Here is a 23,464-nt window from a genome sequence, read left to right as displayed (position 1 = left end):
GCTATATGGTCGTTCGTCACCTGGTATAAATGTTACAGCTTTCGGTTTTTATCATACCGTCATGTTGAACCAGGCTAGTCAGGTTCGGGATCCAGAAAAAACGGACGACGCCTCCTCTGACAACCAGAACTCAGTTTCACCTCAATGCATTGATCCAGAGCTCGAAAAAAGGTTTTCTTCGAATTTTCGCATTCAGCTGCTGGTAATGAACTCTTATAAGACTTGTTCGCCGCCTGGACCTGCGTATTATACCTTCCTCTATGATAATTTACCTTCTATGCTTCTTAGATCGGTCTAATATCGTCAGTCAGCCTTCCTCACACCGAAACTAATCACTCACTCCACTCAGGGTAATGCTAAAGTCCTCAATGGTGATGACAATTCTTCCCTTCAACAAACCACACACACTTCGAACGATGAATTCAACACTGCGTTAATGGTCTTCCTTGTTGCCTATATTCTATTCGAAACCCCCTCCACTTACATGCTGAAGAAGTTTCGGCCGAGTCGGTGGATCGCTTTCTTGATGTTCGGTTGGGGTTGTATGACAATGTGTTTGAGTGCTGTGCATAATTTTGCGCAGCTCGCAGCCCTCAGGTTTCTGCTGGGGATGTTCGAGGCGGGTTTGTTCCCAGGACTGGTGTATTTTTTGACATTTTGGTGAGGCGCCTCGCTTTGATTTTCTCCCGGGCTCAATCCGGTCCCAACAATCCAGGTATAAACCCGAGGAACGCGCTCTACGTGTAGCTCTCATTTTGGCATCTGCCACCCTCGCGGGTGCGTTTGGTGGTGCCATTGCCTTCGGAATAGGTAGTATGAATGGTGTTCAAGGTCTACAGGCGTGGAGATGGTTGTTCCTCATCGAAGGCGTACCGGCTTGCATCTCTGCTTTGCTTGTCTTTTTCTTATTCCCTGATTACCCGGAAATTGCTCACTGGCTCACCGACGCGGAGAGGTACATAATAATAAAGAGACTCAGTGGCGCTGCATCAGTCGGACACGATAAATTGACATGGAAGGAATCCAAGGAGACTTTGATGGACTGGCGGCTATATGTTCATTACCTGGTGTACGTCCTTGTCGAAGTCCATCTCAATATATTCACCGAAACTGACTTCTACCAGTTACATCTGTATCTCTGTGCCATTCTCCAGTATTTCACTCTTTGCGCCTACCATCGTATCTGGTCTCGGGTACCGTGGTCTCGATGCCCAATTATTCACAGTTCCACCGTATGCTATTGCCTTCGTCGTCACTGTTATCGTATCGTGGTTAAGCGACAGGCATGAAGCACGCTCTTGGGGTTGTATGATATCCTTACTTATTGCTGGGATAGGTTTCATAGTTGAAGGTGGGGCTTCCCTTCTTGTCTATGGCCCGTTGCCAATACACTTATCTATCAACAGGCGCACTACACCCAACAGCATTTAAAGCCAGATACTCTGTACTTTGCGTCGCCGTGTCATTTTCTTTCTCAAGCATACCACCACTACTTTCGTGGCTTACCGGAAATCTGAGAACTACAACATCCGCTACCTTGAGTGTGCCGTTAAATGTTTCATTTGGTGGGATTGGCCAGATTATCGGTACGTTTTGTATAATGGCGTTGAATTAGGTAACAAGTTCATAACGCATGTTTGAATCTCATGCATAGGTGTCTACATCTACAAAGCAAGCGAGTCGCCAGGTTACCCTACTGGGCATTTTATAAATGCTGGGTTCGCGCTGTTTGGCTCAACGTTGGCCTTGTGGTTACGAAAATTGTACTTGAGACGGAACAACCAACTCGGGGAGGGGGATCGGAGATGGCGTCTATAAAGACCGTAACGTCTTGAGATTATATGAAGTCTCCTTTGGCTACTAGTCTACAGCTCGTAGCGACGACTACTCGAAAAAGAAAGAAAGGAAAAAGATTAGGTGGAACTCTTAACGTGGACGGACTGGTTCAGAAGACACGCATAGAGAAAAGCAGACCGGAAAAACATGAAGACAAGTAATAGGTACAGCAATACGAAAGACCTCAGCCATCATTTGGCACGCGCATAATTTTGTCGTACTTGAACAAGATGAGCATCTGCTTGAGGTATTTATGGTCCGTCAGTAAGTCTTCAAGATATAGCGAACCACGTACCCATCATCTCAGAATAAGGTGAGAACCTTGCCATAACCGATATGACAAGCTCGACGGCAGACATCAGCTCGTGCGGCGATCTTTGTCTGTGTAAACCAGATTGTAGACTTGAATCACGGCTAGCGACAATCTCCTCGATGAAAACCTTTGCAGTTGCACCCCAGAGCGTCTTGTGGAAGAAAGTAGTGAGCTGGCAGTTCATGTTCATAGAGTCGTGACATACTGCCATTATGGGATCGATAGAGGGGAAATCATCTAACACAGTGTTACGAAGTGCCAAAACAATACTCTCGGCAGTAGTCAGAATCAGGGAGCGGGACGACATATCGTGAGCAGAAAAAGTGTAATGCATCTGAATCAAGGACACCCGAGCGAGGGTATTGATCAACATCAGTCTCCGGAGGACTATCGGTCTCGATGAACTGATGATGGGCGGCAGCTTCGAAATGAACCGTCGTATAAGAGAATCGAGATTATTGAATGAAGATTGAAAGCGTGTTGCGTCTTTCAGAGACATGTCTATACCATGCAACCCCTAATTTTTCAGTGACTGGACAAAGAAGATATCAGTCGGGCTAACTTACTGGGTCGGTATTGTCTATGTAGGAAAGAGGCCTGCTCAAACAATATAGCGGCTTTCGCGTGCAATGCCAACAATGAAATTCCATCGTCAGGGTTGCCCCTCAAAAATTTCTCAATGGTGTCGCTGCCACGAAGACTAAGGACCTGGTGGACAAATGAATCAGTCACATCAGTTTGAGGATCGTGATCTTCGCACCTGTGAAGGCTGGTATTCGATATCCACCGGCCAGGGCGCGTCAATTCTAGACTCAGGGTGGTCATAGGCAATATAAGAAGCGGCCCCATCGGCTGAAGTCCAACAGTGGTTCATGATCAAGACCATCCAAAGGGCTCTGATGTTTTCAATCTCCTTTGCCACGCTTTCGAGAGAGAGTGGTGCATCGAGTCCTAATCTGGGAAGGGCTTGCTGCTGCGATGATCCGATCTTATGAAAACCAGCTCCCAATACAAGGGATACAGCAGCGGTAACATGATATTTTCCTTCCAGCGCTCTCCCATAGAGAAAGAAATAGTTAGCTACTAACACTTCTGCTTGGATGGTTTGTAATAAACGGTCAGGATGTGCTCCAGCGAGTCCTTGGGCAGTTTCATGAAGGGTGGTGGCAAGAAGGTCTTGTTCATACGAAGCAGTGTCTTGAACGCGAGTAAGGAGGGCACCCAGCAAGTAGGCGGCGCTCAAGAGGGGCGGACTTGGCTGTTGGGTTTCCAATTTCGAGTTCGCGAGGAAGAATCCAAACACTGGAGCATGACTAATGAATGTATGTAGCCTGATGGGCGGAAGCACGCTCAGTGCCAGGTCATAAGGACATCGAGCGACACTCACCACTTTCGACGAATAGCCGGCGGGGCATCCTAATAATGTGCTTAGTTTGATCCTCGAGATATACTTGACTTGTTTCATACCCGGAATTTCAAGCCTCGGCGCAATGACGAGGTACTGGAAGTTGTGCTATAAGGGCTGTGCAAAGACATACTATCTCTGAACGTCATTGGTAGCTCTCCAGGGTTTTGGAGTCGACGCAAACGGTTCTCCATAGACTCGATCTCTGATTCGAGCGATTGATCTTCCGAAAGGGCCCCGTCCGCGTATTGGCATTCTTCTGGAGAAAAAGTCAAACAAGCTTTACATATGGGTCGTCGTCCATCGCATTTCTGTATGTGAAACACAGTCAGGTTGTAGAATCAACATGCAGTCGTTGTGACGTACGACTTTTCGTTTCCTGAAGGAGTTACACCCATCGGAGCATCGAGTTGGTATTAATGTGGGTTTTGAGGGAGAAGACGACAAATACCTGCAGTTCAAACAAGCGCACCCTCTGTACAGGTGCATCCTAGAAGAGCTGGACATAACAATTGGACTTGAAAGTCCAGCATAGTATCGAGGCTAAATAGTCCAAACTCTAGGGGGGGAACACCGTTGCACGGCACAATAGGGCGGCCATATATCCCGAATGCGATGGAATGAGGATAGCTAAACAAAGGAATTTCAATTAAACGAGTGAAAAGGTCTTCGGCTGGGTTTCCCCTATGATAGGTGTTGACGAACCTGTCACAAGGTGAAGTTTGTCTGGACAGCCCACATTCCCAACGTTCGAGTTACGTCTAGGTGGTCAGACATTCAGACCACCGAATTATAGATTATGGTCTAACCTACGTTTGGTTTTCCATGAGGCTCAGGCTCACCTCATTCGTTCGACTCAATGCTTGAACTCTTGAACTTGTTGACTGTTTCAAAAGGTCTTGAATCACCGTTTTCAGAAGATGACATCCGTCTCGAAGATTGCTGATAGGGTTACTTGACCGCAATGGCATCAACAACGCGGTAATCTTCGGTAAGCAATTAACAGTCAGTATTGATATTATACAAGGGCGAGGTTGATGAAACGACGAAGGCCGTTTCTCCATACAAACGTGCCTATCTGTGCACTTGAAGGGCACAACAAGCCGTTCATGGGACTGGAATGGGAATGGAACGTTCAACGGTGATCAATTGAGGTTTGAGGCGGTGAGGTGGGATGAACTTTGATGCGGCGACGTGCTTCGTGGCCTGAAAAGATCTAGTGGCAGGGGACCTGAATTCTGTCTAAAATTCATCATAGCAAATGTGCTTTCTTATGACTGTCGAATGAGTGCTTCGTAGCGAAGGTTTGTCCGCACCTCGACGTATGTATGCTGGTATCAAGAACAGGGAAAACAGGGGAGGTCATATCGAGAAACGCACTAGAACCATCGTTGACACGCCCTTCGCTGGGAAGCAGCACCGCACTTTCTTGGAGACCAAGCATCGCCAACGTATCACCAACGAAAGTTAAATCCGAGTATTCCAGCATATATTGATAGTCGGTCATGTATCATATATGAGGATTGATGTAAAATGGAAATAACGGATAGGAATGCCCTTGAACGGCCAACGAGTATGCAGACACATGTCAAGTACATGAACGTAATAAAGTCATGGTACCTGGTTTCCCCTTCGGAGAGCACGTCAAAAGGGGCCGTGAATGAGAGGGATCGCAAGACTCACAACATTTATTATCATAATTCTGCCGTTACTGCGGATGATCCTATTGCCTTTCCAATCCAGTGTAAAACCCATCCCTCGTCATTCTCATTCCCCCATAGGTAGTACGCACTGCGCCGCTGCATGACAGATAAATGGTGAGGAAGGTATCGAACCACTCCAGTCATGAGCAAGACAAGAGAAACAAGGAAGATGAGCACTGTGCGTCAACTGATTATACCAGAATAATGAGGCCAAGTTGAACCGAAAGCATACAGATTAATAATTTCTCCCAAGGCTCCAGCATATGAAGAACAAATGTGCCTTCAATCCACATTCGAATGCGCCAGGAGTAGTACACTGGACCCATTCGAGATTTGGGGGGGCGAGTGCATCGTGCATCTGGTTTGGGACTGAGATGAGAAGGTGGGTCGGGTATCATATCGAGTGAAGGTCGTGGCTTTGAAAACGAGATATGACCTGGTGAAGCGGGAGAAGTGAGGCCTTACTGAGAAGTGTAAGTCTTTTGAATTTTCCCAGTCCCACGGTTTCGTGGTACAAGCGCATCTTGGGCACTCGCACCCCCAACATCAGGCATCACGTGCAAGTTTTGACGCCCAAAGCAGACACGCGCCGCTCCTTCCTCTCTTCCTCGAAAGCCACCTAGGCGCGGCAGCTATCGCTCGTAAGCTATGAAAAACAGGTGAGCGTGTTCTTCTATAAGTCTAAAATATACTGTCAAATTTGTTCTGATTCAATATTCTTTTAGCCTTGTTAATTCAAGATATACCTGTCAAGACTCGGTGAAAATGATTCTAAGCAGCCTTATATTCATGCTCTTTTCACACTCATGCTGCTGTAGTAGATACTTGTAAATAGAATATTATTCAAATGTGAAAGTAGAAGTGTATATTTGTGGCTTATAGTACTTGGTGTTTAACCTTCTTCGAGAGAAGGACCTGGCCAGTTGAGCCGAATAATTTCCGTAAGGCTGCAAATTTGCTTGCCACGATGACCGCGCCAAAAAAAGGTAAAAAAAATATTCCTCCCTGTTATACCACAATGCTAACTTGCTGTTGCTGCACAACCTATTGTAGGAAAGAAGACTGTGGTCGTAGAGGATCCAGATACCGTCCGAAAATGTTTGCGGTGTACATATGAAGGTCTGGCAAAGACATTTCCTCGTCGTGTTTATGGCCAAGGTTACAAGTCCAGGTGCATCGACTGCGATCAGAAGGATATGAAATACCAGAACAGTGCAAAGGAACGAAGAAAGGAAAAACAACGTACTGCCACCGTTACCACCTGCAGCCAAACAAGATACAACTCGAGTAATTCTGATCCAAGTGCAAAATCATTTCGCTTTTTCTGTGCACAGAACACAAAGGAGATTACGAAACAGCGTCTTCATGCTGATGAAGACAAAAGACGGGAGAGGATGATGATGGAGAGATACAATTGCGAGGGGTACTTGCGAATGACCTTGAGCGAAGCCTTGATAACCGAAGCGCGCATCAAAATGCGGCATCATCCCACCCTGAATACATCGATATATCAGTTTACAAAATCATCATAAAAAGATTATCGCAGAGGGTGTGGAGAAGGATTTGACGGCATCAAAGGTAAGCCTCCGCAATGCCTGTATAGTGTTGCCTGAGATCGATGACGATACTAGATATGGAGTACTATTGTTCAGCATGAGCCAGAAGCAGAGATATCTAGGAAACAGGTCTGGAAAGAGTGGCAAAAATTAAATCAACACAGATGGAAACTCGACGAAGACCAAATTGTCTCAGCAGTCAAACTTATCAAACGACATGCCGGCGACCTCATCACCGAGGTAATCAAGATCCAAGAGTTGGAAGGAACGTCAACTGTAGCATTTGCCTTCAAGGAAATAATTGATGACGTTGGCAAGAGCTTGGAGGAGATTGCGATAGACTCGACTTGTAAGGCATTTCGTACTATCGAGTGGAATGTATAACCATGACATATGAATTAAGGGAAAACAAACCAGTTAGGATACGAGTTGTATGGGGTCATCGGAGAACTAAATGGAGAAGCAATTCCGTTAGCTCTCCTGTTCATGATGCAAGATAAAACAGCTGCCGCTGGGTCAAAAGACTTACTGATACAAGACCTTCTTCGATTCATCAAAATGCGTTGCCCAAATATCATGTTCACATTATCCGACAAAGACACATCAGAAATCAATGCCTGTCGGGTCGTACTGCCACATGCAAAACACCAATTATGTTATTGGCATGCCATCCGCTACATTGAGAAGCGACTTGCTGAAAATCGACCTCCTGCTGCCTATGATCCCTGTATCGCTTACAAAACATTCAAGTTCATTGATCCGACATGGGCACCTGGGGTTACACTAGGTTGGCTGGAGGAAGGAGTAAATGAAGAAGATGCAGATATAGATGATGAGTTCGAGCCTCGAGAACCACTCAAAATCAAGATCGACCGCAAGGCTCTGAAAGCTCACCTGGTGAACACAAAAACCATCAGAGAGGAGGAACCGGATGCAAAACTTGAAGCACTCAAAGCAAACCTAAAGGTTTTGCAGGCAGAGCTCCTTGAGCTGAGGGGTGCGCTGGCACAGAATCTGCCGCCAAGTACAACTATTGACCAACCACGGGTGAGCTTCGACTCGGATGTATAATGAATTCCAACAAAACTTACCTTTGACAGGAGAAAACATGCTGACCACCGCTATTCGTTCTCAAACACAGCAATACTGAGATTAAATTCTGGCCATCTCCGCCGGCAATGAAAGGATTGAAAGACCTACCTCCATTCTGTCCACCGGAACATCGCTCACTGATAATTGAACTTTTCCGAGTTCATCTCCACCGACATGAGTTGATACCAATAGACAAGGCTGGAACAAGACAGTCATCAGACGAAATCTGGAGAGACGCCACGCGGGAAATATATACGTACTGTTGGGACAATCAACTTGCACAGGTATGGGCATACCTCTGGAATCGGTGGTATAACGCAAAGCAATGGCCATTATGGGCCAGAGCAGCCTGCAAGGCTATTCCTAGAATCAAGACTACGATGATAGTTGAAAGCACCTGGAAACAACTCAAACGAAATGACTTAGCGCACTTCAATCGGCCTCGACTAGACCTCCTTGTACATGTGGTCCTTCGACATCTTCTTCCATGAATCCAGCACAAAATCGTCAACATTCACGGCCTCCGGCGCCAAGGCCGCCCAATCAATCTCTCCCCATGGCAGGTTGATTATCGTGCCACCTGGAAAAATTACTTGAAATCTGACGTTCAGCGTGCGCATGAACAGGAGCTCACACAACTACGTAACCAGGCTCAGCAAAAGGCTGTGTTGGAAAGGTTGGAGCTCGAGGCAGAACTTGATAGCGAGCGGTTGGGTGGGAGATACTACACCAGTATTGACGAATGGGTTTGTAGTTGTCCTTCATACCGGATTAGCCACTTTCTGTTATGCAAGCACCTCGTGAGGTTAGCAGCTGACAGTGGTACCCCGACGCCTATGTCATATTTCTTGGCCCTATGTCGCAACCACTTTCTGCCCTACTACAAACTCCCAGGAATCAATGTACCTGACTGCGACGAAGGTGTGGAGGAAGCCCAAGAACAAGAGGAGGTTGAACTGGTGGTACTTGGCGCGGACCGAAGAATGAAAGTGCAAAGAACTCACAATAGAAGTTCAAGCTGCTCCAGCTCGGTGACCGTCGACTGGGAAGAAATTCAAGAGCAGCTTGTTGCATGCGAAGAACAAGGCAATGACAAACTGGTTGGTGCCAGCACAACGGAACTCATGGAACTCATGGAGCCGATTGAGTTGCCGGATGCCTTTGACGATTCCACGAACCATGTGCGTTAACTTACAGCTTTCTGATGGAAATTGCATTATTCATATGTTATAATTATTACATACATGACAGGACTTCGTTTTTCCTAGTGAAGCACAGGCAGAGCATATCAACGATCAATGGAGTACTGTAATGGCCTTAGCACAAAATCCTCAAGGAATGCATCGAGAACTTTACTGGAAAATCAAGCGAGTTTGGGATGTTGTGGACCAACTTGGAAGCGACATAAAACGGGAGTATAGAGCTAAAAAGGCAAAACTTACTTATAAAGATAGCACTCCTAATACCATGTACATGAACTAGAATTAATCAGATAGGTATTTTTTGGAAGAAAACAGTAGCATAGCACGGTAGCGTGAGTATGGGAGTGTTCAGACTCAGGTGCAGCAGTGGGAAATTACTGAGTCTTGAATTGAAATGGCAGCCTAGAAGAATATTGAATCAGAAAAAACTTTACAGTATGTTTTACACATATAGAAGAACACGCTCACCTGGTTTCAGAGCTTACGAGTGATAGCTGCCGCGCCTAGGTGGCTTTCGAGGAAGAGAGGAAGGAGCGGCACGTGTCTGCTTTGGGCGTCAAAACTTGCACGTGATGCCTGATGTTGGGGGTGCGAGTGACCAAGCTCGCCGCGTGCCCAGTCAGTAGCGCCGCGCTCTATCTGCAAATCTTGCCTTCTGTCGCGTTACGACGACGGCGCAGTGAAAAGCGTCCATCTTCCTGGAGCCGTTCCCTAAGTTTCCGCAACGTTCTGCAGAACGCGTCTTTCCTTCCTTATTTTCTTTGTTTTCATTCTTCACCCCTTTCCTCTCTTCCACCTCCGGATTCGACGTCGTCCAACTCGAGATCACCACTATATCGATTCGATTGTTTTCTTCCCTCTTCTGGATAGATAGGTCTTTCCCTTTGTCGTGAATTCCTTGCACCATCATGTCCCATTCAGCGTCCTCCTCAATATCGGCAACCCTGACGGCCAGCGGTAGCTCCCTTTCCAATCCGAACCTTGAAATTAGTAACGAAGAGAAGAATAGGTGAATACCAACCTCCTTTCACCAACCCTCGACGCAATCTTAACACCATATAGTGTTGTCATCAAGGTGGGAATGGTTGGGGACTCTCAGATCGGGAAGACAAGTCTCATGGTGAAATACGTGGAGGGAAGTTTTGACGAAGACTACATCCAGACGCTGGGTACGTTACAAGTGGTTCACTCATATTATCAGCCTAATCATGAGCTTCATCTTACGATGCAGGCGTTAATTTCATGGAGAAAACTATCTCCGTTAGAAGAACGACTATCACATTTTCTATATGGGATCTTGGAGGACAACGAGAATTCGTAAATATGCTGCCACTTGTATGCAACGATGCCGTTGCGATTCTATTCATGTTCGATCTCTCACGCAAATCGACGTTGAATTCGGTGAAGGAATGGTATCGGCAAGCAAGAGGGTTCAACAAGGTTTCGTAGCATCCGTCATCGCGCTCCTTGGAATATTTTGCTGATCTGCTCTTCAGACTGCAATACCGTTCTTGATAGGTACCAAATTTGATCAGTTCGCCACATTTCCTCGAGATGAACAAGAGGAAATCACGAAACAGGTTCGTTACTTGGATCGACCAGTTAGCTCGACTCTCACCCATTCTCTGTTTGGTGACAGGCAAAACGGTTTGCTCGCGCGATGCATGCATCATTAATATTTTGCTCGACCTCGGCATCAATAAACGTACAAAAGATTTTCAAGATCGTGCTAGCTAAAGCCTTCGACCTCAAATGCGTCATTCCGGAGATCGAAGGGGTAGGAGAACCTATCTTGATCTACGTGGATGTATAGGGATTGGACTTCTCTGTCATTTGTGGATATTAGCACCGGCTGAGGAGAAAGAACGAAGTGCGTCACTGGCCTCAAAAAGTTTGTTTTTCTGTTCATCTGTATATTGATTGGACAGCGTACTCGCTCCTGTGGGATACGAAGGAGCTTGCAAGTCGGTTATATCCGACTTCCAATGACCTAGGAATACCAGCACTCCACATTCCTTTACCTCTCGTCCATCTCTAAAGGTGGTTCATATATTTTATTCCCGTTGTTGTTGCTTTCCCTTGCTGCATTCTCTTTCGGTCTCCGCTCAATTTAATAATTATCGCTTTGTCGTGCACAAGATTCAGATCGTCGAACTCCAACTATCGAATGTCAATTCTTCTCTCACTCTTCGCCCCCACACTCTTTAAGTTACATCTCAGTTTTCTCACGGCTCCTTAGCCTCCTACACGTGTACTTGGTACTGCACTCACCTATGCCCATTTACTTTTTCACCGGGCCCTGCATGCATTCTCGTTTTGCCAATTCGTGGATGAAATGGCGGTTGGTGATGAATAGAACCGCACGTTCTTGTCGAAATCTTTTGACACGGTGAGTGTACTGTACTGTGGATAAACGAAGCATCTTCCTCGGTCCTTTTGTCCTGTCTGGACACGACCTGACACGACCATAATGCTCGATTAATCTTTAAAGTTGCCAGCTCATGAATATAATCATTTGCTGTCATCGTCGGTGCTTTCGACCTAGATTCCGACTGGGAGCTCTCTGATTTCCACGTATCGTCCGGTGGTATCAAGTGGCTATTGGAACAGTTTTTAATCTTACACAGGTACTGCTCGCCGGACAAGATCCGCCGAATCAGTTTGGTAATCGTTGAAGTTCTCGTCGACACAAATTACTTCGCAACTGTGACTGCATTCAGTCCCTCGGTGCACAATCAGTGCATATGATACTTGCATTATATTTACTGTGGTTGCACGCTTGTCTTCGCGGTTTCAAGCCTTAGGGTAACAGAAACTACCGCTAGGTTCATGTGCACATCTTTACATCTTGCTTTTCCTCTGATTTTCCGCTGCGTAATACTTACCCACTACTCTATTACAGGATTGCATCGCGTGGACAGGAGCACACTCTCAAATCAACTCGATACGGTACTCCCATGTGTCTGCTATTATTTCCAGGCTTGGAAAGCCTTGGAACCACATGAATTTTTCTTCCTCGTTGTAAGCTGCTCGCATTTAGGCAGATACGATCAACAACCTCGCAACAACCTCACAGATGTAACTGGTCACGATAAAAGTTGCTGCGAATACAAATAGCAACTGTCGAGACTGTTTTTGTCTTCATCTCAAGCTGCTGGCACCTTAGCTAGTCAACCAATATGACACCAAATCTCATGCGAATCCTCTCTTTTCTTTCCACCGTCGCTTTCGTTCTCGTTCATGCCACTCAGGTTATGCACAGACCAGACAAGTACAAGGAATCACCGAATGTTTACAAAACTGAAGCTAATCCCAAGACCAATACTGTTCAAAAGCGAGCCACCGGGAAAGTCCAGTTTGCTTACTTTGTGAACTGGGGTATCTATCCCGCTTATAACTTCCGTGAGTGTCATCTTGTTTCACTTCTCGCGGTTTCTTGCTGATGACGCCGTTCCAGAACCAACCGACATCGATCCGTCAATGGTCACGCGTGAGTCGCTCTTCTCATCTAGCAACAGAACCTATCTCATCTGTTCTTCTACTGCTTTCCATTCATGATCATATAGATATTCTCTACTCTTTTGCCGATGTGAGTCCTGCAACCGGAGCAGTTTCGCTCACGGATCTGTATGCAGACCAAGATGTAAGTTCTTTGACTTGCGACGCCGGTGTTTGTTCTGAAATGGAGTCGTGGGCCATACAGAAACGTTTTCCAACCGACTCTTGGAATGATTCAGGTAACAACCTCTATGGTTGTCTCAAGCAACTGTACGAAGATCCCTCCTGTGCTTCTGTTTGAGTGAAGCATATACCTAACAGGTACCTATTGAAACTGGCGAATCGTCAGTTGAAAGTCCTGCTGTCTATTGGTGGATGGACGTACTCTCAGAATGGTGAGACATCTTGCCGACGGTAGTTAGTCTGCTCACTATAGCTGTTTATAGGCCATTTTAGTTTTGTTACCAACCCAGCTAGTCGGGCAAATTTTGTCCAGAGTGCGGTTCAACTTATCGAAGATTACGGTCTAGACGGAATGTAAGGGGGAATCTTACCTTGTACCAAGCGCTGCACCACCAACGTAAAGTTGATTTCTAGTGATATCGACTTTGAATATCCGTCCAGCTCTGCCGAGGGACAGGGTTTCGCGGATTTGGTATCTGAAATACGAAAAGCCTTCGATGATCTGGCAAATCGCAAGGGCGATTTAACACCTTACCTTCTTTCTGCAGCTGTGGCGGCTGGTGCAGCAAACAATGCCAACCTAAACATTCAGCAAATGGACTCTGGCCTGAACTATTGGAATCTCATGGTACGCACTACCTTCTTTGAGGGTTTCCTGGTCTGATTATATGTCAAGGCTTATGATTATGCTGGATCTTGGCTTAACTACTCCGATAACCAAGCCAACCTTTACGGGGGGCAACGAACAGGCGTAAACACTGATCAGGCAATCAGCTACTATCTTTCGTCTGGGGCCACTGCGAGCAAAATCACTATGGGTAAGTTGGCCTAATCGATTAATCATCATTTGTTAGTAGCCACATGAACTAACACTAACCAGGCATTCCACTCTATGGAAGGGCCTTCGAGAATACCAACGGCCTCGGTCAGCCCTACTCTGGGGTATGTCTCTATAGTCCACTTATCCTTTGTTCAAAGGGCTCATTCCATAGATTGGCCCCGGGTCTGTTGAATCTGGCGTTTACAACTACAATGCACTGCCTCGTGAGTCTCCGTCTGAAGTCTATTTTATTTATCAATAAGACTCAGCTATTTTATTTTATTTTTGACAGTTGCTGGTTCTCAAGTCTCCGAAAACACCACAGACGTATCAAGTTATTCTTACGACTCTGCGAAGAAGGAACTTGTATCTTACGACACACCAAACATAGTAAAGATCAAGGCGCAATATGTTAAGAATAAAGGACTTGCAGGTACAATGTATTGGCAACTTGCCACGGACAAGAAAGGGCAAGACTCATTAGTTCTCACATCGGTGAATGTCTTGGGTGCCTTAGACCAGACTGAGAACCACATTAAGTGCATAAAACCTGTTGTTTTTTTATGCGATTTTTGAGTGCTTATATGTACTCATTGATGGGTGTGTAGGTTCCCGAGTAGCAAATGGGACAACATAAAGAATAACATGGGCGCCTCTACTGGTGGTGGTGGTGGTGGTAGTGGTGGCAGTGGTTGCACTGGGGTAGCTGCTTGGATTTCAACTGTGAGTGGCCCCAAGTTTCAATGTGCTCCACTGACAGATTCTGTCCTGCTGTCATAGACTGCTTACACTGGTGGGCAATCTGTTACATATAGTAAGCCACTAAATCCTTCTGTTAGTTTTTTTTACTGATGAGGCAAATCTAGATGGTCACCTCTATGTTGCAAAATGGTGGACTCAGAATGAGGTTCCTGGCAAAGGTATGCAACATCACATCCAATGATACCCTTATCAGACACTAACTACCTGCATCTCCTGTCAACAGCTGAAGTATGGACTGATGGAGGGGTTTGCTAGATTCTATTTGATATGACATTGTCATGCCTGCACAGTGATTTTAATGAAATATAGGATATTTCCTATGTTTTATGACAATAATATGGGTAAATCTGAAGAGATATACAAGTACTAGGGTTGAGTCCTACACTGCTAGGTAGAAAGCTTCAGACAATCTTATAGGGCTCTATGAGATGCAGTTAGTGTTCTCATCAGTTCGGGCTAGCACCAGTTTGAAACCAAACTGCAAACCGAATCGCTGAAATGGTTCCATAAACGGTTTGACCTTCATATGATACTGAGACTGTGATCTTGTGCGTAACCTTTGCCAAGCAGTCCACCCTTGCAATCTTTCCTGGTGTGTGGAGTTATTGATAGACTTTACACGGAGGTTTACTAGTTTTTGGGTTGATTTGGTGTTGGTGCTACTCCCGTAGCTCTGATATTAGGTTGACTCTTGAGTAGTATTCTTCACCCATTATCTGGTGACCACCGCAGGGGGTGGAAATAAGATTACATTCAGTATAGAACGAAATATTGTGAAATTCTGGTAGTTTTAGCCCTATGGCGAGAACTACAAAAACAACAAAAACCAAAAGAACTTCTCTCAGAAAGATTAGTTCACAGCAACGTAATACTCGCACTTCACTAGCGGCTGGCAAACAAGTCTTACAGACACATAGTCTTACGGCTTTAGCATCTAGTACCCCAGCTCAAGTACCAAGAGCTGGTCAGTCTTCTCGATCCACGCGCAATTCTACGCAAGGAAGAGAAGCTACCCAAGTTATCCCAAACGATTTAAGAAACCCCGGTTTCTCTTTTGACAGAAGTCCGAGAGAAGCTTTCCGAGATACAACATCTACGCAAGGTCCTAGAAACCAAGCGTTAGAAACCCCATACGAAACCCCAGAGATTTTAACTGAAGACATTGAACTGTTTTCTTCACCGTTATCATCTCTACCCTCCGAATACAATTCAGACTTCGACCTATGGGAAGAAGAGTTTTATTCTTTTGAACTAAACCCGAGTTTATTTCTTGAGAGACCATTAACAAGTATGTCCCATATATCGAATGACCCAGTAGCGGCAGGTGTGCCAGATGAAGAAAGACCGATAAAGAAGTCCTGGACGGAGTTCTCTAAAGGTGGTTTGAAAGAATTGGATAAAGATACGTCGAAACGAAGGCTCCCCACATTCAACTGGCTAGATCCTGGAAATCTAGGGGAATGGATGGCGGCTATCCTACAATATGGGAAAGTCAAGGGCTGGAAGTTAGATGAATCTTTTATCATTCTAGCTATGATTCAGATGGAGTTCGAGACCTCTCGACTCCTGGCACATCATTTGCCATCTACGAGAGGCTATAGTTGGGCCGCTTTTGAAAAAGAGATGTTTGATTCGTTCCCGTCGATTAGGGATTTAGAAATAGGAGCACTGGAGAATTTAGATCTGTTGAAGGCTAGGTTCTCTGGTATAGAAGAAGAACAGCTACAAAAGCTTACTTCATTTAATATGGAGTTTGAGTTTGAAGCAGACAAACTTGCAGGAAGTTTGTCAAATCGAGAGAAAGTACAGAAGTTTGCGGAATGTCTAGACCCGACATTCTGGCGAGAGATCAGAAAGAGGCTACGGGACCCTCACTATGTTCGAAACCTGCAGGCAGAAAAGCCCGTAGAAGTAGATAGTGGGTGGGTGGCTTCCCAGCTAGACCCTTTTGCTTTCTCCCAAGTTAGGGATATGACTTTGACCATCAGTAATGAGTTAGTAGGAGATTGCTACGCACCTCAGGGCTTAGATCCTGTTAGCTTTACTCTAGGAGTGAAAGCGGCGGCTCCCATAGGAACCCCCTTGATCACTCATGCAAAAATTGAGCCTACAATAGCTCCATTGTCTTCGTACAAGAAGGAAATAGCTTCTGACGAGTTGACAATGAAACTTTTGGCCTCCGTAGACGCACAGAATACTCGAATGAACGACTTCACACGTGCAGTTTCTGAGCTTTCGAAGAAGATGCCTGACTTCAGTCAGCCTAACTTCTACAAAAACATGCAAGCTATGGCGTATCATAATGGAAGCCAAGGGCAGAGTAGCGGTGGATCTAGGCCTTTGAACCAGATCACATCCAACTCTACGGCCGTGGGGCAGCCATATAGGGTGTCTACGGACAAAAATTGCATTATTTGTGATGAACCTGGGCATTTCTGGAGAGAATGCAGGCAAGCACAAGAGCTATCCCAGAAGAAGTGGATAGTTAAGAATGAACATACAAATAGACTGGAGATGTACGATGGGAATAACCTCCCACCACCTGATCCAGTAAAGAAAGAATCGCGAGCAGACAGAATTAGAGCTATCGCTAGAGAGAAGGGATGGCCAGGTGCTGAAAAGACCAGTTTCTTCTTACAAGGAGACTTGGATCTTGATGATGATCTATCAGACTGTCAATCAGTGCCTACGATAGAAATTTTGTTACAGAGAATTGCTGCTTTGGAGGTAGAGACTCGTCGCCAGTCGGGCGACAGCTCAAAAAACTAAAAGGTCCAATAATGGACTCCTCAGATAAGAGAGATAGATCTCGAGATACCCAGAGGAGGCCGGAGGACCCCAAAAAAATTAAAATACCACCAAAACCCCAAGTAGTAATATCTATGCCGTCATTCTTAAGAAAACAACCGTATATGATACCCCAGAGAAAGCCTTTCGAAGAAGAGGTCTCTGAAGAAGAAGAAGAAGCAGAATTGGATGAAGAAGAACCTCCGTCGCAGGACGATAGATGTTCTTCTACTCTGCCACCAAGGGTATTTGATAAAATTCAGCCCGTAGAACGTGTCCCACAACCAAGGGATTCAGTATTGCCCCGAAGCGTAATTCCTGAAGACAAGGGTGCTTCAAAATCTAAGAAGGTTCAGTCCGAAAACGTGAAGAAAGCGTCTACGGAAAATCTTCAAAATGTTGAAACAAAAAGATATAAGCAACGGGTGATTCAAGACCTGATTGACCAAATGATGGCCAATCCGGCTAGTGTTTGCTTGAACAAGCTCACGGCTTCAGAAGAGTTCCGAAAAGCATTGCTACGGTGAGTTAGGAATAAGCACGTTTGAACGAAGAAATATAAAGCGTTCCTTCAAACGTTAGACTATCCGATAAAAGACTCTACGGCGGCTGAGGAATCTTTTGATGAAGAAGCAGAGTTCATGAAAGTAGATAATATTCAGACCGTAGATTCATTCGAAACCTTAGAAGAGGAAGAAGACGGATTGGAAGCAGGTTCAGTAGTTCACCGAGATGTTGTGGAAGTTTATTGCACCAAGTTAGATTCTGAAGAAAAACAGAAGGTCGTGATAGTAGCTGGATTGTCTGAGGGACTCAGATGTGTTTTTCCTGAGGTTAACGGTTCTACGGAAAGAGTAGAAGCGGTGATCAATGGTGGATCGCAAATAATCGCGATTGACGCATGGGTTGCTCAAGGATTGGGCTTGCAATGGGATCCGAATTCAGTAATTCACATGCAGTCTGCCAATGGACAACTGAAACCAACACTGGGAGTATGCAGAAATGTACCTTTCAAGTTTGGTGAAGTAACAGTATACTTGCAGCTTCATGTAGTGGAGAAAGCTCCCTTTCAGATTCTCTTGGGTAGACCTTTCGATGTCCTAACGGAATCGAAGGTGCAAAACTTCAAGGATGGAGACCAGTGGGTTATGGTTTCATGCCCAAACAAAGGAATTCAAAGTGTCATCCCTACATACATGAGAGGGGAAGGCATTAAGATAAAACCTAAGCAGGAACCAACCCTATGGACGCAGAGTTCAGAGGAAGCGCAGAAAGAAAGAGAACAACGAGGGACTGAATCTTCAAATTTTCAGTCCACCTTGATGAATTGATAGAGGATCAAGGAGAGGTGGCTCTACAAATATCTGTAGATGCTCACGGTGTTCCACAAATTGAAAAATATAAAAATTTGATAAATACAAAATTCTCTCCTACGGAGCTGGCTGGAGCCTTCATAGAAGCTTCAAATAGTGAAAGGACTACTAGTCAGTCTGATTTGAGAGTGATGAAAAACATTGATATAAACGAAAAAGACCAAAAACACACAGAAGATACAAAACACAAAAACAGTGCTTCTATTTCTCCTTGTGCTATGGACAGTTTTCTTTCTTATTATTCATCAGCACCAGCTTCGAACTCCCTAGATTCCATACATGGTGAATCTATGGAACGAGAACGGTTGCTTTGTACTACTAGAAGAGGTTCAACCCTCGAAGGCTTCAACAGCCAAAAATTGGCACATCGATCGGACTCTTCTCAACAAGATAAGATAGATGAGCTTAGTGAGATTGCCGTAGACGGCAGAGCTTTACTATTGAAGGCTCAAGATACCCATAGTCTATGTGAACTTGTTGATTCGCTTAGTACGAATTTCAAGGATCTCGCTGATGCATCGAAAATCGAAGAAAATCCAAATAGATTGATACGCCCGTTGCTCCGACTACAAAGTTTTGTAGGGGGTGTGGTTGAAAATGAAAATGCATTTGATACAATGCTAAATGAAGCATCTACGCTAGTAGACTATCATCAGAGGATGTACGAAAATCACTACCAAACCGATGAATGTATAGCTTTGGATTTGGATAGGTTAGCTAAGGACCCTGACAAACATGGAAAGACTTTGTTCAATGAACTAGCTTTTCATAAGGAAAGATGGTTGCAAGTCTATGGGACTAGGGACAACTTTCCTAAGGACCTTTATATGGGCGAAACCCCGATAGATGAGATTCTATCGTCTACGGACTCTCTGAATGCCTACGTTATCGAACTTGATGCGTGTGTACAAGAGATGGAGCTTGCTCTACGCAACTTAGAAGGAAAGCTTTCGAGAGAAAGTCTTCCTACGAATTCATATAGCACATTCTTGAGTAGCTCGCAGTCTATAGAGCGTGAGAACTATGTTTTCCAGGGTGCTATGACACTTGGAAAACATACAGTTCGGTCGGTCTATGGAAAATACAAGCCAGTAGCACTTAAAGTCCGACCACAATTGGCTAAGATGCCAGAAGAATTCCAAGTTCTTAGGAATATTACTGGGGATCCGCTTGAGGGGATGCCAGTACTATTGCCGCACCCTCCTGAGTTCAGTCCAGGAGAACGGTATACAGAAGAACGTAAGGAAATCATAGAAAAGAATCATAATGAAGGCTTTCTATGGCCTGAAGAAATGAAGTTAGTACACCATCTAATGAAAATTCAAGAGAAAGGATTCGCTTGGAGTGCAGATGAAGGTGGAACCTTTCGTACAGATTTCTTCCTGCCGATTAAGTTTCCAGTGTTGCCTCACAAGCCCTGGGTTGAGCATAATATCCCTATTCCACCTGGGATTTATGAAGAAGTCTGCCAGATTTTGAAGGACAAAATCACAGCAGGAGTGTACGAACCTACTACGTCGTCGTATCGATCGAAGTGGTTCATGGTACTAAAGAAAGATGGAAAGAGTCTACGGTTGGTTCATTCATTAGAACCACTGAATGCAGTCACAATTCAGCATTCTGGGATTCCACCTGGAACAGCAGAGATTGCTAGTAGCTTTTCTGGAAGAGCATGTATAGGAATGTTAGATATTTGGGTTGGATACGATGAAAGGCTTATCGACGAGGAATCGAGAGACTTTACTACATTCCAAACGCCCTTTGGTCCCTATAGATTAGTGAAACTACCTATGGGATGGACTAATTCAGTCCCTTTGTTTCATGAGGATGTAACGTACATTCTATGGGAAGAAATTCCTCATGTTACTAGACCATACATTGACAACGTACCTATACGAGGACCTAGTACTAGATATGAGTTGCCCGACAGAGGCTACGAGGTGATTCCTGAAAATCCAGGCATCTGTAGATTCATTTGGGAGCATTTACAGAACGTGAATCGAATAGTTCAGCGAATGAAGTACGCGGGAGGTACCTTCTCAGGTCCAAAGGCTTTCATTTGTTGTGCTGAAGGAATGGTAGTAGGCCATAGAGTGTCCTACGACGGTGAAAAACCCATAGAGAAGTTTGCAGAGATCATTCTCTCTTGGGATCTGAAAAACTTCAGAAGCAAAACTGATATTCGATCGTTTCTGGAAATCGCAGGACAAATGCGCATGTTCATTAAGGACTATGCTAAGAAGACAAGACCATTGAATAAGCTCACTGGAGGTTTTGTACCATTTGAAATGAACAAGGATGCTTGTGAAGCTGTCCGAGAGGTTCAAGATGGAATCCGTGATGCACCTGCGCTACGGCCCATCGATTATAAGAATCTGACGGGTATCACTTTGGCCGTAGATTCGTCTTGGCACGGTGTAGGCTATTTGTACCAAGTAGACCCCGAAAACCCGAAAATGAAGTTCTACAATTACTTTGGGTCTATAACGTTCAACGAGAGAGAAGCACGCTTCTCACAACTAAAACGAGAACTCTACGGATTACTTATGGCGCTACGAGCATCAAAGTATCAAACTTATGGATGTAGACCATTGACCGTAGAAACGGATGCCAGCTATATCAAAGGAATGTTGAACAATCCGGATAGTGCTCCGAATGCTAGCATTAACCGGCGGATTGAAGAGATCAGACTCTATCATTTTGAACTAGTGCATATTAAAGGACTTGTACATGGTCCAGATGGACTTTCAAGACCTCCTCCTGGTGGGATATCTACGCCTAGACCAGAAGGATGGGAAGAATTCCTGGTCGACGATGACGGTCAGCCAGTAAAGTTTCGGATGGGAGACGGAATCGAGGATGAACCTTTTGACATTGATACGTTCAAGGATGATATAGATCCGCGGTCAGGTTATTTGGTTTCATTAGCTGAGAGAGAACCAAAGTTGGCTACATCTGTCTTTTGCTATTTAGAAGACTTACGGTCCGCTGTAGAAGAAGCAAACTTTGTAGATAAGATAAGAAATTGGGTGCTACGGAAACCTCCAGACTATGTTTCAACATTTTTGAAGCAAGTACCAGTGGTTCCGCCCGCCGTAGATGACAATTGGAACGATTCTCATCCATATAGACCTATACATGAATATACGAATGAGATTAAAAAGTTCGATGAGAAAGTTCCGCAAATTGAAGAGTGGCTTCTAGATCCCGAAGCAGATTTTGTACGCGAGTTGCCTAAAAACGAAATGAACAGTTTCATTACATTGGGATCAAAATTCTTTCTAGACCCCGATGGGAGACTGTACAAACGATCTATGGATGGTTCTACGCAACATAGGTTGTATGTAGTTCCTGATAAGAGGATGTGGATGCTCGTAGCAAGTCACGATCATCTGGGACATAAAGGAATGTTTGCGACTAAGTCAATCATGGAGAAACGATTTTGGTGGCCGCATATGGACAAGGACATAGATTGGTTCGTCCGTAGCTGTCAAGAATGCCAGGATCGAAGGCTCGATCTGTTGAGGATACCTCCAGTGGTTACTCACACACCGTCGCTGTTTCAAGTGATCCATGTAGATGTTTTAAGTATGACTCCCACTATCGCGATATAAATCGGAAAAGACCTTAAAGATGCATATTTATACAATTTTAACACTTATGAGTTATAAATTATGGGATTAATAGGACTAGAGTGAGCCCGCTAATGGGCGAAGAATACCACTCAAGAGTCAACCTAATATCAGAGCTACGGGAGTAGCACCAACACCAAATCAACCCAAAAACTAGTAAACCTCCGTGTAAAGTCTATCAATAACTCTACACACCAGGAAAGATTGCAAGGGTGGACTGCTTGGCAAAGGTTACGCACAAGATCACAGTCCCAGTATCGTATGAAGTTCTTATGAAATCAATGTGTAACTGCAAGTGTAAAAACACCACAGCTACGGGATTCTAAGGTTTGTAGGGGCTCTGTTTATTGTCCAGTGGACTAAGTGGGACTATGAATTTCGTCTACGGTAAGACTAATTCGAACGATTGGAGACTATTGCCCTCGACGGACACGAAAACTAAGTCCTCGGCGGACACGAACGCTAAGACCCTCGACGGATCACGAAACAGTAATCAAGACCTCGGCGGCCTACGGACGGATAGTTCTCTAGTTTTTGACCTCGACAGTCTCGTATAGTTCAAATCAAATCTTATCGTTTCACTGCACAAAGACAGGGCAAATCTCTCTATTGGTGTCAAGAGCAGTTACTCACGGGCAACCCACTCAGGACTTTCCTACGCACGGGTAGTACTGTTTTATCTACGGATACATGAGCTGCTTTTATACTACTTCTACGCTAGCTTTGTAATCCTATCTCTACTTGTTTCATCTCTAAAAATAATGCACCGTAGCTACGAATCCATGCGGAGTCTTATCGCTAGGGACTGCTACATGTGCAGAATCTTGTCTACGGAGCTTTTCCGTATTTGAATCATATGTTTTGGACCAATCTGGACCGTTCTTCATTCTTGTTTCAGCATGTGGAATGGACCTACATAGGCGTACCATATGGTATTTCCTGCCTACGGACCTTATCCTACATTTCGACGTTATCAAATCATATGGACTTTGTGTGTCCAAGTAGTTCCAGCATATGGATCCAGAGTTCCGAATCGCCATAGCACATGAACAGTGTGGACTCCAAGATCCGTTGTTCATTCCTGCCTGGTTCCTGGGTACTCTATCTGTGATCTGGGATCTGTATCATGTCTTTTTGTCTTTTCCTCAGATCGGGACTCGATCTACGGTCATATCAAATTTCTCCTAGTCTGTGTGGTCCAATGTCCGATTTCTTGTCAACTAAATCCCCCGTAGAAGTAGGTACTCCTAGTATGAAGGTCTTTTGACTTTGTTAAGTTCTGCTACGAACGGTTCTGTGAAG

The 23,464-nt window shown here is 44.9% G+C and overlaps 5 protein-coding genes across 5 annotated transcripts; 3 read left to right on the top strand and 2 right to left on the bottom strand.

The window, feature by feature from the left end:
- The first annotated feature begins 35 nt into the window (after positions 1-35).
- On the top strand, positions 36-2,042 carry E1B28_005937 (uncharacterized protein). The gene is made up of 7 exons (XM_043150540.1): positions 36-82; positions 135-302; positions 350-660; positions 716-1,069; positions 1,125-1,351; positions 1,407-1,586; positions 1,655-2,042. Exons 2-7 carry the CDS (start codon positions 261-263, stop codon positions 1,816-1,818), a joined length of 1,278 nt encoding a protein of 425 aa, XP_043011628.1. The 5' UTR covers positions 36-82; positions 135-260; the 3' UTR covers positions 1,819-2,042.
- E1B28_005936 (uncharacterized protein) lies at positions 2,028-4,043 on the bottom strand (the record flags this gene model as incomplete). The annotated part of the gene is made up of 8 exons (XM_043150539.1): positions 2,028-2,077; positions 2,132-2,300; positions 2,355-2,650; positions 2,716-2,857; positions 2,910-3,480; positions 3,537-3,565; positions 3,617-3,865; positions 3,921-4,043. The coding sequence occupies 8 exons, from the start codon at positions 4,041-4,043 to the stop codon at positions 2,028-2,030; spliced, it is 1,629 nt and encodes a 542-aa protein (XP_043011627.1).
- A 977-nt stretch (positions 4,044-5,020) lies between these two features.
- Positions 5,021-5,757, bottom strand: E1B28_005935 (uncharacterized protein). Its single transcript, XM_043150538.1, has 3 exons — positions 5,490-5,757; positions 5,238-5,433; positions 5,021-5,184 (listed from the first exon to the last, which is right to left on the bottom strand). The coding sequence occupies exons 1-2, from the start codon at positions 5,653-5,655 to the stop codon at positions 5,249-5,251; spliced, it is 351 nt and encodes a 116-aa protein (XP_043011626.1). The 5' UTR covers positions 5,656-5,757; the 3' UTR covers positions 5,021-5,184; positions 5,238-5,248.
- Positions 5,758-10,015: 4,258 nt separating this feature from the next.
- On the top strand, positions 10,016-10,920 carry SPG1 (septum-promoting GTP-binding protein 1; the record flags this gene model as incomplete). The annotated part of the gene is made up of 5 exons (XM_043150537.1): positions 10,016-10,116; positions 10,170-10,276; positions 10,339-10,547; positions 10,604-10,687; positions 10,747-10,920. The coding sequence occupies 5 exons, from the start codon at positions 10,016-10,018 to the stop codon at positions 10,918-10,920; spliced, it is 675 nt and encodes a 224-aa protein (XP_043011625.1).
- Positions 10,921-12,286: 1,366 nt separating this feature from the next.
- Positions 12,287-14,625, top strand: E1B28_005933 (uncharacterized protein; the record flags this gene model as incomplete). Its single annotated transcript, XM_043150536.1, has 15 exons — positions 12,287-12,509; positions 12,565-12,597; positions 12,674-12,750; positions 12,811-12,875; positions 12,927-13,000; positions 13,052-13,142; positions 13,203-13,416; positions 13,465-13,606; positions 13,669-13,730; positions 13,781-13,832; positions 13,901-14,147; positions 14,217-14,331; positions 14,389-14,422; positions 14,475-14,528; positions 14,594-14,625. The coding sequence occupies 15 exons, from the start codon at positions 12,287-12,289 to the stop codon at positions 14,623-14,625; spliced, it is 1,515 nt and encodes a 504-aa protein (XP_043011624.1).
- Positions 14,626-23,464: the final 8,839 nt, after the last annotated feature.

This window comes from Marasmius oreades, chromosome 3 (assembly GCF_018924745.1).
Source record: "Marasmius oreades isolate 03SP1 chromosome 3, whole genome shotgun sequence".
Taxonomy (NCBI): Eukaryota; Fungi; Basidiomycota; class Agaricomycetes; order Agaricales; family Marasmiaceae; genus Marasmius; species Marasmius oreades.
This window is presented reverse-complemented; position numbering and strand designations above follow the sequence as displayed.

What these genes read in the sequence shown, in the direction of transcription:
- E1B28_005937 (XM_043150540.1), top strand. Translation starts at nt 261, where the DNA reads ATGATAATTTACCTTCTATGCTTCTTAGATCGGTCTAATATC. An exon ending in TCTTAGATCGGTCTAATATC is followed by an intron (nt 303 to 349) that starts GTCAGTCAGCCT and finishes CACTCCACTCAG; the next exon opens with GGTAATGCTAAAGTCCTCAA. An exon ending in CTATATGTTCATTACCTGGT is followed by an intron (nt 1,070 to 1,124) that starts GTACGTCCTTGT and finishes GACTTCTACCAG; the next exon opens with TTACATCTGTATCTCTGTGC.
- E1B28_005935 (XM_043150538.1), bottom strand. Translation starts at nt 5,655, where the DNA reads ATGATACCCGACCCACCTTCTCATCTCAGTCCCAAACCAGATGCACGA. An exon ending in TTGGGAGAAATTATTAATCT is followed by an intron (nt 5,434 to 5,489) that starts GTATGCTTTCGG and finishes GTTGACGCACAG; the next exon opens with TGCTCATCTTCCTTGTTTCT.